At 36.7% G+C, this 14,247-nt stretch overlaps 1 protein-coding gene across 4 annotated transcripts in view; it reads right to left on the bottom strand.

The window, feature by feature from the left end:
• The window catches only part of ABCB7 (ATP binding cassette subfamily B member 7), a 164,754-nt gene that overhangs the window by 130,273 nt on the left and 20,234 nt on the right, over positions 1–14,247 (bottom strand). The window contains exon 2 of one of the 4 annotated variants that reach the window (XM_077889593.1): positions 2,218–2,362. The exons of the other annotated variants lie outside the window; for them this stretch is intronic. Coding sequence (XP_077745719.1) covers positions 2,218–2,349 — 132 coding nt within the window. The 5' untranslated portion in view covers positions 2,350–2,362. The remainder of the gene's footprint in view (positions 1–2,217; positions 2,363–14,247) is intronic. 4 annotated transcript variants of the gene reach the window in all.

Below are 14,247 nucleotides of genomic sequence, written 5' to 3'. Positions count from 1 at the left end.
ACCCCGAATAGCCAGGGGAATTTTAAAAAAGAAAACCATCTCTGGGGGCATCACAATGCCAGATTTCAGTTGTACTACAAACCTGTGGTCATCAAGACAGTGTGGTACTGGCACAAAAACAGACACATCCATCAATGGAACAGAAGAGAGAACCCAGAAGTGGACCCTGAACTTTATGGCCAATTAATATTCGATAAAGGAGGAAAGACTATCCATTGGAAGAAACAGTCTCTTCAATAAATGGTGCTGGGAAAATTGGACATCCACCTCCAGAAGAATGAAACTAGACCATTCTCTTACACCATACACAAAGATCAACTCAAAATGGATGAAAGATCTAAATGTGAGACAAGATTCCATCAAAATCCTAGAGGAGAACATAGGCAACACCCTTTTTGAACTTGGCCACAGTAACTTCTTGCAAGATACATCCAGGAAGGCAAAAGAAACAAAAGCAAAAATGAACTATTGGGACTTCATCAAGATAAGAAGCTTTTGCACAGCAAAGGATACAGTCAACAAAACTAAAAGACAACCTACAGAATGGGAGAAGATATTTGCAAATGACATATCAGATAAAGGGCTAGTTTCCAAGATCTATAAAGAACTTCTTAAACTCAACACCAAAGAAACAAACAATCCAATCATGAAATGGGCAAAAGACATGAAGAGAACTCTCACAGAGGAAGACATAGACATGGCCAACATGCACATGAGAAAATGCTCTGCATCACTTGCCATCAGGGAAATACAAATCAAAACCACAATGAGATACCACCTCACACCAGTCAGAATGGGGAAAATTAACAAGGCAGGAAACAACAAATGTTGGAGAGGATGCAGAGAAAAGGGAACCCTCTTGCACTGTTGGTGGGAATGTGAACTGGTGCAGCCACTCTGGAAAACTGTGTGGAGGTTCCTCAAAGAGTTAAAAATAGACCTGCCCTAAGACCCAGCAATTGCACTGCTAGGGATTTACCCCAAAGATTCAGATGCAGTGAAACGCCGGGACACCTGCACCTCGATGTTTCTCGCAGCAATGACCACAATAGCCAAACTGTGGAAGGAGCCTCGGTGTCCATCGAAAGTTGAATGGATAAAGAAGATGTGGTTTATGTATACAATGGAATATTACTCAGCCATTAGAAACGACAAATACCCACCATTTGCTTCAAAGTGGATGGAACTGGAGGGTATTATGCTGAGTGAAGTAAGTCAATCAGAGAAGGACAAACATTATATGTTCTCATTCATTTGGGGAATATAAATAATAGTGAAAGGAATATAGGGGAAGGGAGAAGAAATGTGTGGGAAATATCAGAAAGGGAGACAGAACATAAAGACTCCTAACTCTGAGAAACGAACTGGGGGTGGTGGAAGGGGAGGAGGGCGGGGGGTGGGGGTGAGTGGGTGACGGGCACTGAGGCAGACACTTGACGGGATGAGCACTGGGTGTTATTCTGTGTTATGTTGGTAAATTGAACACCAATAAAAATTATTTTATTAATAAAAAAAAGTATTACATATAAAAAAATAGAAAAAGAAAAAAACATAAAAACCCTTAGCTAGACTAAGAAAAAAAAGACTCAAGTAAATAAGAAAGAATAGAGAATACTATATTTCCTTCAAAAATAAAAACGAACATAAGAGACTATTGTGACCTATATGTCAAGAAACAAAAGCCTAGAAAAAATGGATAAATTCCTAGAAATATACAAAAATACCAATACGGAACCAAAGAAATATACTCTATAGAACAATGACAAATAAAGACAATCAGTAATCAAAAATCTCCCAACAAAGAAAAACTCAGGACCAGAGGTCTACAAGGATAAACTCTACCAAAAACTAAGTGAAGGAATATTTCCAAACCTATTCTATGAAGCCAGCATCATACTGATACCAAAATCAAAGACACGACAAAAACAAAACTATACACCAACATTCCTGATGAATGTAGATGCCAAAATCCACAATACAATATTAATAAGCCAAATTCAACAGCAGATTAAAAGGATTATACACCATGACCAAGTGAGATTTATCCTTGGCGTACAAGGATGGTTCAGTATAAGTAAATCAATGCAATACACCACATTAACCAAAATAAGGGTAAAAAAATGATCATTTTAGTAGGAGCAGACAAAACATTTAACAAAGTTCAGTAACTACTCACGATTAAAACTTCTCAACAAAATAAATATAGTAGAAACTTACCTCAACATAATAAAGGCCATATATGAAAAGCTCACAGCTAACATCATACTCAATGGAGAAAAACTGAAAGTTTTCCCTTTTAAGATCCAATACAAGGAAAGGATGCCCACTCTGGCCACTTCTTCTCAACATAGTACTGGAAGTCCTAACCAGAGCAATTAAACAAGAAAAAGAAATAATATTAGGCAACCAAATCAGAAAGGAAGAAATAAAATTATCTTTGTTTACAAATGACAGGATCATTTATGTAGAAAACCCTAAAGAGTCAATAAAATACTGTTAGAATAAACAAATGCTGTAAACTTGTAGGATACAAAATCAATACACAAAAATCAGTCATGTTTCTATACATAAACAACATACTACCCAAGTAGCTAATTAACAAAAAAATTAAAATAGGAATAAAGTAATCTAAACATGTGGAAGACTTGCTAAAAATTATAAAATATTGATGAAAAATTAAAGAACACATGAATGGGAAGATTCATGTTCATGATTCAGAAAAACTGATAGTTAAAACGTCCATACTACCCAAAACCTTCTAGAGAGTCAGTGCAATCTCTATTAAAATTCCAATTGCATTTTTCATAGAATAAAATCCTACGATTAATGCTTTCTACTATATTTATTTTGTTGAGAAGTTTTAATCGTGAGTTTAAGGAACCAGAAAAGGTCCCAAAGAGTCAAGGCAATCTTGAGCAAGAAGAACAAGGCCGGAAGCATCATATTTCCTGATTTGAAAACATATTACAGAGGTGCAATAACCAAACTAGTATGGTCAATTCATAAAAAAAAAAACATACAGACCAATGGTACAGAGAGGGCTAAGAATTAAAGCTATGTATCTACAGTCAAATGATCTTCAACAACAGTGTCAAGACATTCTCTCCAACAAATTATGATGGCAAAAGTAAATTCCACATGTAAAAAATGAAACTGTACCCTTACCTAACATCAAACACAATTATTAACTCAAATGGACCAAAGATCTAAATATAACAGCTAAAATTATAAAACTCTTAGAAGAAATTATAATGGAAGTTTCATCACATTGGATTTAGCAATGATTTCCTGAATATGACACCAAATGCACAGGCAACAAAAGAAACTAGATTTCATCAACATTAAAAACTTGTATATAAAAGGATACTGTCAGCAGAGTAAAAGGCAATCTGTGGAATGGGAGGAAATATTTGCAAAATCATGTCTGATAAGGATTAATATCCACAATATTTAAAGAACTTCTATACTTGGCAATAACAAAGAAAAGCTTCAAAATTCAGTGAAATATTTCAATAGACATTTCCTCAAAGAAGATATAAAAATGGGCAATAACTGTATGAAGAGGTACTCCACATTATGAATCATGAGAAAATTGTATATCAAAATCACAATGAGATATAAATTCACACTCTTTAGGATGACTATGATCAAAAAACGCAAACAAAAAATAGTGTTGGCAAGAAGAATAAGAAACTGGAACTCTTGTGCTTTGCTGTTGAGAATGTAAATGCTGTAGTCACTGTGGAAAACGCAATGGCAGTTCCTCAAAAAATTAAAAATAGGATTACCATATGATCTAGCTATTCCGCTTTTGGACATATAACCAAAATAATTCAAAGAAGAAACTCAGACATTTGTACACCCACATTTACAACACCCAAAAGGTGGAAGCAACTCAAGTATCCACTGACAGATGAATGGATAAACAACATGCAGTGTGTACATAAAATGGAGTACTATACAGCCATAAAAAGGAAGGAAATTCTAACAATGCTACAACATGGATCAACCTTGATAACATTATTTTAAGTCAAAAATACCAGTCACAAAAAGACAATATAAATATTTTATGATTCCACTTATATGAAATACCTAGAATAATCAAATTGATAGAAACATAAAGTAGAATGGTGGGTGCCAGAGGCAGGTAAAAGGAAAGACTTGAGAGCAAATTGGTATTTAATGAGTACAGAGTATCAACTGGAAAAGAAGAAAAAGCTGTGGAGATGGAGGATAGTGATCAATGAACAACAACGTGAATATACTTAGTGCTACAGAGCTGTACACTTCAAAATGGTGAGAGTGGAAAATGTTATATATATTTAACTATTAAAAAATGACCCAAATTTTAAAAAGAAACCAACATATCAGAATATATGGGTTGCAATGAAAGTAGTGCTCAGAGGGAAAGTTATAGCACTAAAAGCCTACATTAAAAAGACATATTTCCAATAAATAACCTAACTTTACATCTTAAGTTGAAAACAAAGAGTAAACTAAATTCAAAGACACTAGAAGAAAGGAAACAATAAAGATATAAGGGGAGTTAAATGAAATAAAGAAAAAAGAATGAGAGCAATGCAAGCAAAAGTTTGTTCTTTGGCAGGAAGGGGGTAAGATGGCAGGGTAGGGTAACTAAGCTTGCCTCCTCTCTCAAACACAGTTAGATAAATATAAAATCATTCTGAACACCCAAGAAATCAATTGGAAGTCTTGGAGAAAATGCTGCATGTCTACAAACCAGAAAAACAACCCACAGAAGGTAGGAACTACAGAGAGTTCACACATAGGAGAAAAGAGTGGTGGGTGCTCCCTAGGGCAGGGAGCTCTGGCAGAAGATGGAGTAGTGAGAGACAAGGAAAAGAGAGAGAAAAAGCATGGGAAAAAAAAGAGCAAAAACATATGCAGAGAACAATACAAGAAAACTATTACTCAAAACCATTGACGGGGGGGAAAGGAGAAGGCTACAATACTGCCAGTTTCCTATAAACAGCAAAGTGCATATTCTGAGGTTTCAGAAGCTTGTGACATACCAAGGTTTACATCTAGAGAGTTGAGTGGTGCTTTGGTGGAAGAGTGGAGCTGAGTCCCAGCAGCAGGCAGCCTGAGGATCCTCAATGTCACATGGGGAGAAGTGGTTCCCTTGCTTGGAATGCATTTTGGAGAGGTGATATGTCATCTTTGAGGGCAAGATCCTGTGGGGCCATCCAGCCACCCCAACACCAGTATAGAAATGAAGACTCCAGCTGAAGGCTACAAACCTTGGCACAGGCTATGTGTTGCAATTTCCATAAACACCCAATGGCTGTATGGTCTTGCAACTAACTGTCTTCTGGAACAAGCCAGCACTGGAAACAGCTTGAGGACATTTGGGAGTGGTGATATGGCTTGGCCTCTCTGTGGGCAAAGGACCCTGTGGGCGACACTGAGCTGCCCCTTCCACCAATACAGAAAGACACTGGCTGAGGACTACAAAACCTGCCGCTGGTTATGTGCTGCAATTCACTATGAACTCTGAACTGCAGCACCATCCTGCCACTGACTTCTGCTACAAGCCAGCACCAGCCACATTGCAGAGAAACTCTCCCCCAGAGGATCAGTGCAGATGTGCCCTTCAGGGATCTCTAAAGTGTGGGGTTTTGAAACACAGCCCCACTTGAGAAAAAACACAGGAATGCTATGCCATTCGGCAGGCAAACACCTCAGACACAGGGTGAAGGCAGGGATCTGACAGAAACCAGGAACACAGGAAGGGTCATTGTTTGCATGTCTCTGAGGGCTCACTAAAAACAGGTGGTGCACATTTCCCACTCCAGAGACAGGAGAATGATGCAAAGCCATTTTCTCCCTGCACCCACCAGCTTGATCCACCTAAATGTGCTAAACAGTGCCAAGTTGGTAACAGAGCCACTATACCTAGCCCCACCCCTTCCGCCTGCCCTGCAGGCACACTCCACTAGAGGAATTCCACTTGAGAATCATGGAAATAGGTCCCTCCCCCAAAAATCCAGCACAAACCCCCCACCCACTTCAAGTCTGATTTTATTTTTATTTTTTAAAGATTTTATTTATTTATGAGACACAGAGAGAGAGAGAGAGAGAGAGAGAGAGAGAGAGGCAGAGACGCAGACAGAGGGAGAAGCAGGCTCCATGCACGAAGCCTGACATGGGACTCGATCCGAGATCTCCAGGATCATGCCCTAGGATGAAGGTGGCGCTAAACCACTGAGCCGTCTGGGCTGCCCCAAGTCTGCTGATTTTAGAGTGCTGGAAAGCTTCAATTCTAGGAGAAACAGGATCTAGCTTCCTCTGGGGTTATTTTGTCATTTGTTTCCTTTTTTTTGTTGTTTTTGTCTTTCATTTCCTTTTCTGAATACAAGTTTTTTTATATTTTTTATTTTATATATATTTTAATTTTTCATTTTTTTCTTTCTTTCTTTTTCTTCTCTTTCTTTCTACCTTTTTTTGTAACAAGCTTCTCATAACAAGCAGACCAAAATATACCTAGGATCTAGCTTCCTTTATTTATTCTATCTTATTTTATTTTAATTTTTTTCAATCTTTAATTTTTTTATTATTTCTATCATTACTTTTTTCCTCCAAAATGACAAGACAGAGAAATTCACCCCAAAAGAAAGAAAAGGAAGAAATAATGGCCAGAGATTTAATCAATACAGATATAAGATGTCTGAAATAGAATTTAAAACAATTATAACAATACTAGCTGGGCTTGAGAAAAGCATAGAAAACACTAGATACTCTCTTACTGCAGAGATAAAAGAACTAAAATCTAGTCAGGCCAAAATTAAAATTGCCATCACTGATACAGAACCAAATGGATACCATAAAAAAGGAGAATGGACAAAGCAGAGACACAAATCAGTTATACAGAAAATAAAATTATAGAAAATAATGAAGTTGAAAAGAAGAGGTAAACAGTGGTGATCAACAGATCATGGCAGGAGACATAGGGAACTCAGTGACTTACTAAAACAGAGTAATATCTGTAGCATAGGAATCTCAGAAGATGAAGAGAGAGAAAAAGGGGCAGAAGTTTATTTGAGCAAATTGTAGCTAAAAACTCCCCTAATCTGGGGAAGGACACTGCCATCAAAATCTAAGAAACACAAAAAACTCCCATTAAATTCAACATAAGTCAACCATAGCCAAGGCATATGATAGTCAAATTTACAAAATACACAAAGAAAGAATCCTGATAGCAGAAAGGAAAAGAAAAGGCCTTAACTCACAAGACAGATCAGACTGCAGCAGATCTCTCCACAGAATCTTGGCAGGCCAGAAGGCAATGGAAGGATATATTTAAATTGCTGAATGGAAAAAATATGCAACCAAGAATTTCTTATCCAGCAAGGCTGTCATTCAGAATAGGAGAAAAAGAGTTTCCCAAACAAAAACTAAAGAAGTTTGTGACCATTAAACCATCTCTGTGAGAAAATTCTGAGGGGAACTCTGTGAGTGGGGAAAAAAGACCAAAAGCAAGAAAGACTAGAAAGGACCAGAGAACATCACCAGAAACACCAACTCGACAGATAACACAATGACACTAAATTCTTATCTTACAATAATCACTGAGTATAAAGAGACTACATGCTCCAACCAAAAGGCATATGGTATCAGAATGTATAGAAAAAAGATCTACATGCTTCCTTTACAAAAGATGCATTTTAGGCCTAAAGCATCTGAACATTGAAAGTGAGGGGATGGAGAACCATCTATCATGCAAATGGACATCAAAAGAAAGCCAGAGAGTAGCCATGTGTACGTCAGCTACACTAGATTTTAAAACAAAGATTGCAACAAGAGATAAAGAAGGGCATTATATCATAATTAAGGGGTCTACACATCAAGAAGATCTAACAATTGTAAATATATACTCAGCTTGGTAGTACACAAATATATAAATCAATAAATAATAAACATAAAGATACTTACTGATAATAATACAATAATAACAGTGTACTTAAACACCCCACTTACAGCAATAGACAGATCATTTAAACAGAAAATCAACAAGGAAACAATGGCATTAAATGACACATCAGACTGGATGGACTTAAATTCAGAACATTTCATTCTAAAGCAACCCAGTACACATTCTTTTTCAGTGCACACGGAACATTCTTCAGAACAGATCACATACTGGGTCACAAACTAGCCCTCAACAAGTACAAAAAGACTGAGATCATACCATGCATATTTTCAGACCACAAAGTTATGAAAGTCAACCAGAAGAAAAAATTTGGAAAGCCCTCAAACACATGGACCCTCAAAAAAGTGAATGGATATACAGAACACCTCAACACCATAAAAGCCATTTATGAAAGACCCACAGCTACTATCATCAATGGAAAAAAAACTGAGAGCCTTTACCCTATAGTCAGGAACAAGACAGGGATGTCCACTCTCACCATTACTACTTAATATACTACTGGCTCAGCAATCAGACAACACTAAGAAAGAAAAGGCATCCAAATCGGTAAGGAAGATAGCAAACTCACTACTTGCAGACAACATGATACTCTATGTAGAAAACCCTAAAGGTTCCACCAAAATATTGCTAAAACTAATACATGAATTCAGCAAAGCTGCAGGATATAAAATCAATATGCAGAAATCTGTTGCATTTCTATGCACCAATAATGAAGCAACAAAGAAACCAAGAAATCAATCCCATTTGCAATTGCACCAAGAACATTAAGATATCTAGGAATAAACCTAGGTAAAAGATATTTACTCTGAAAACTGTAAAGCATTTATGAAAGACATTGAAGAGGACACCAAAAAAATGGAAAAGCATTCTTGTTCATGTATTGGAAGAATAAGTATTGTTAAAATGTCTACACTACACAAAGCATTTACACATTTAATGTAATTCCTATCAAAATATCACCAGCATTTTTCACAAAACTAGAACAATCCTACAATTTGTATGGAACCACAAAAGACCCTAAATAGCCAAAGCAATTCTAAAAAAGAAAACCTGGAGGCATCATGATTGCATATTTCAAGCTACATTACAAAGCTGTAGTCATCAAGACAGAATGGTATGGGCAGAAAAACAGACACATTCATCTGTTAAATGTAATGTAATGAAGATTCATCAATGGAACAAAAGAGAGAACCCAGAATTGTAACCACAACTACAAGGTTACCTAATCTTTGACAAAGCAGGAAAGAATATCCAACAGAAAAAAGATGGTCTCTTCAACAAATGGTGTTGGGAAAACTGAACAGCAACATGCAGAAGAATGAAACTGAATCATTTTCTTACACCATACACAAAAATGAATTCAAAATGGATGAAATAACTTAATCTAAGATAGGAAGCCATCAAAATCCTAGAGGAGAACACAGGCAGAAATTTCTATTACCTTGGTCATAGCAATTTCTTACTAGACACATCATCACAGGCATGGGAAACAAAAGCAAAAATGAACTATTGGGATTTCATAAAAATAAGCAAGTTCTTTACAATGAAGGAAACAATCAACAAAACTAAAAAGCAGCCTATTGAGGGAGAGAAGATATTTGCAAATGACATATCTGATAAAGGGTTAGTACCCAAAATATATAAAGAAATTATCAAACTCAACACCCCCAGAAAAACCCCAAATAATCCAGTTAAGAAATGGGCAGAAGACATGAATAGAAACTTTTTGAAAGAAGACATCCAGATGGCTAACAGACACATGAAATGATGCTCAAGATCACTCCTCACCAAAGAAATACAAATCAAAACAATGATGAGATACTACTTCACACCTATCAGAATGCCTAAAATTAACAGTACAAGAAACAACAGGTATTGATGAGGATACGGGAAAAGAGGAAGCCTCTTGCACTACTGGTAGGAACGCAAACTCGTAAGCCACTGTGGAAAACAATACAGAGATTCTTCAAAAAGTTAAAAATACAACTACCTTATGATCCAACAATTGCACTGCTGGGTATTTACCCAAAGGCACAAGAACACTATTTCAAAGGGATATATGCACTTCTTATGTTTATAGCAACATTATTTACAATAGCCAAAATAATATGGAAGCAGTCTACATCAATTCTGATGGACTGAAGCAGTCCATCAATTCATGAATGGATAAAGATGTGGTATACATATATATACAGAATAGATTATTATTACTCAGCCATAAAAAAAAATGAAATCTTGCCATTTGCAATGACATAGATGGCGGTAGAGAGTATTTTTCTAAGCAAAATAAGTCAGAGAAAGACAAACGCCATGATTTCACTCATGTGAATTTAAGAAACAAAACAAGCCAAGGGGGAAAAATGAGAGACAAAGCAAGAGAACAACCTGATGGTTACCTTGAGGGGAGAGATGTTGGGAGATGGGATAAATAGGTGATGGGGATTAGAGTACACTTGATTTGATGAGCACTAGATGTTGTATGGAAGTGTTACATTACCATATTGTACACCTGAAATTAATATAACAGTGTATGTAAACTAATTGAAATTAAAATAAAAACTTAAAAAATTAAGTGTAAAACAATTTAAAAATAAAAACTACTGATTTTTGGCTCTCAACCCCAACTGTTATAACAGGTATAAGATTTAAAATGTATACTGAGAGTATACATTTTTAAAAGCTACCCAGGTAATTCTAATATGTGGCAACATTTTAGAATCCCTGCTATATGCAACGCATGAAGAATCATTAGGTGCAATATCTGAGTATTCCTCAATACTCTTTGATTTACTGATTCATTCCTTTATTCACTGTATATTTACATAAATAAACACCATATCAACTACATGCCAGGCAGGTGTAAGGCACAGTGGGGAATGAAAAAGGAATTGCCTTGCCCTCAAGAAATTTTAGTCTGGCAAACACAGTACAGAAGTAAATAAATTGACACTTAAAAATGTCTAGGAAGTGAGAAAAATGTCATGAACAAAACGCTGTAATGAAGAATATATTGGAATCCAGGTAGCAAGAGAGCTTCGATGAATACTCCAAGGCAGAATAGAGTTTGGCAAGTCCTAAGGGCAAACACCAGGCTGATATGGCCCACAGGAGAGGCTATAGAGGAAACTGGAGGGGCACCTGTTGCAAGGCTCTTGGAGCGATGTCAGTGACTTCTGACTTGAACTTTGAACAATGTGAAGCTGCTGATTACTTTTAAGCAAGGGAGTAAAGTGGGGGAAGAGACAAGATTCCAATGAACAATTTTATCTATTTTTTGGAAAGATGTTTACTTAGCCACTTAATAAAAGCGATGACTTAAAACAGTTTTTTAGAGGACTGGGTGATGAATGGGATAGTTGTATCACTTTATTGTACACGTGAAACTAATGTAACAGTGTATGTTAACTATACTAGAATTAAAATTTTAAAAATCCCAATAAGCCATTTTAAAAGTTAAAAAGAAATTTAAAGTCATACTATCATCTCAATTTATGAAGAAAAAATACTTGACAAACCCAACATCCTTTTGTGATAAAAACACTCAGAGAACTAGGAATAGAAATAAATTTCTTCAACATGATAAAATATGTAAAAATTATGCCTAACATTATACTCAATGGTGAAAAACTCAATGTACCCCCTTAAGATGAGGAACAAGATATGGGCAACAGTTTTCACTACTGCTACGCAATATTCTACTGGAAGTCCTAGCTAGAGCAATTAGGCAAGAAAAAGACAAAAGGGATTGAGGGAGTTAGAGGACACACACTTCCTGAAAAGCTGACTACAAAAATAAAATAATTGAAAGTGTGGTAGTGACTTAAGGATATACATATAGACTAGTGGAACAGAATTTAGAGTCCAGAAATACACCCATACAACTATGGCAATTGATTTTTTTTGACAAGGGTGCCAAGTTCATTCCAAGGGGAAAGAGGAGTCTCCTCAACAAATGGTTCTAGTACAAATGGATATTAACATACAAAAGAATGAAGTTGGACCCCCACCTCAAATCACATTCAAAAAGTCAACCCAAAATTGGATCAATGACCAAAATAGAAAAGCTAAAACAATAAAACTCTTAAAAGAAAACATAGGAGGAAATTCCTATTACCTCAAATTTGGCAATGGATATACAAATGGCCAACAAACACATGAAATTATTCTCAACATCATTAGTCATTAGGCAACTGCGTATCAAAACCACCAATCTATTCACATTCACAAGGATGGCTATACCAAAAATACAAAAAACAACCAAACAAAAAATAACAAAAATAGGGCATCTTGGAAGTGATATAAAGAAAATGGAACCTCTACACACTACTGGTAAAAATACAAAATGGTTCAGCCGCTATGCTGTGTACATTAAGGACTATCATCTCCAACCCCTCAAATTTGCTCCTCCCAATCTTAGTTAACAGCATCACTATCCACCCAGGAGCCTAAGCCAGATACTAGGAACTATTCACTAATGTTTATTTGTTCTTTATCCTCTGCATCAAACCACTCATAACTCCTATCAACTTTACCTCCTAAATAGCTCTATAATCAGTCATAGCCTTAGTCAAAGTCATCATCCCTGATCTCCATTAACAGTAAACCCTCTAAATGTTCCATCCAAACCAAATGTCTACTTCAGTCTTGTCCACCTCCAAACTACAGCTTCTCCAAAGAAGACATATCATTTAGTATCTTTTACCCTAAAATACCCCTTTGTCCTCATTCATCCACCAAACCAATACCCACAAACAAATCCTTCAATAATCATCTATAATTAATATTGTGAAAATGTAAATGTTAGCCAGGGCAATTTACACGTTTAATGCAATCCCTGTCAAAATACCATGGACTTTCTTCAGAGAGTTAGAACAAATTATTTTAAGATTTGTGTGGAATCAGAAAAGACCCCAAATAGCCAGGGGAATTTTTAAAAAGAAAACCATATCTGGGGGCATCACAATGCCAGATTTCAGGTTGTACTACAAAGCTGTGGTCATCAAGACAGTGTGGTACTGGCACAAAAACAGACACATACATCAATGGAACAGAATAGAGATTCCAGAAGTGGACCCTGAACTTTATGGCCAACTAATATTCGATAAAGGAGGAAAGACTATCCATTGGAAGAAAGACAGTCTCTTCAATCAATGGTGCTGGGAAAATTGGACATCCACCTCCAGAAGAATGAAACTAGACCACTCTCTTTCACCATACACAAAGATAAACTCAAAATGGATGAAAGATCTAAATGTGAGACAAAAGTCCATCAAAATCCTAGAGGAGAACACAGGCAACACCCTTTTTGAACTCAGCCACAGTAACTTCTTGCAAGATACATCCACGAAGGCAAAAGAAACAAAAGCAAAAATGAACTATTGGGACTTCATCAAGATAAGAAACTTTTGCACAGCAAAGGATACAGTCAACAAAACTAAAAGACAACCTACAGAACGGGAGAAGATATTTGCAAATGACGTATCCGATAAAGGGCTAGTTTCCAAGATCTATAAAGAACTTCTTAAACTCAACAGCAAAGAAACAAACAATCCAATCATGAAATGGGCAAAAGACATGAAGAGAACTCTCACAGAGGAAGACCTAGACATGGCCAATATGCACATGAGAAAATGCTCTGCATCACTTGCCATCAGGGAAATACAAATCAAAACCACAATGAGATACCACCTCACACCAGTCAGAATGGGGAAAATTAACAAGGCAGGAAACCACAAATGTTGGAGAGGATGCGGAGAAAAGGGAACCCTCTTACACTGTTGGTGGGAATGTGAACTGGTACAGCCACTCTGGAAAACTGTGTGGAGGTTCCTCAAAGAGTGAAAAATAGACCTGCCCTACGACCCAGCAATTGCACTGTTGGGGATTTACCCCAAAGATTCAGATGCAGTGAAACGCCGGGACACCTGCACCCTGATGTTTCTCGCAGCAATGTCCACAATAGCCAAACTGTGGAAGAAGCCTCAGTGTCCATCGAAAGATGAATGGATAAAGAAGATGTGGTTTATGTATACAATGGAATATTACTCAGCCATTAGAAATGACAAATACCCACCATTTGCTTCAACGTGGATCGAACTGGAAAGTATTATGCTGAGTGAAGTAAGTCAATCGGAGAAGGACAAACATTATATGTTCTCATTCATTTGGGGAATATAAATAATATTGAAAGGGAATATAAGGGAAGGGAGAAGAAATGTGTAGGAAATATCAGAAAGGGAGACAGAACATAAAGACTCCTAACTCTGGGAAACGAACTAGGGGTGATGGATGGAAGG

The sequence above is a fragment of the Canis aureus genome, chromosome X (assembly GCF_053574225.1).
Source record: "Canis aureus isolate CA01 chromosome X, VMU_Caureus_v.1.0, whole genome shotgun sequence".
Lineage (NCBI taxonomy): Eukaryota > Metazoa > Chordata > Mammalia > Carnivora > Canidae > Canis > Canis aureus.
This window is presented reverse-complemented; position numbering and strand designations above follow the sequence as displayed.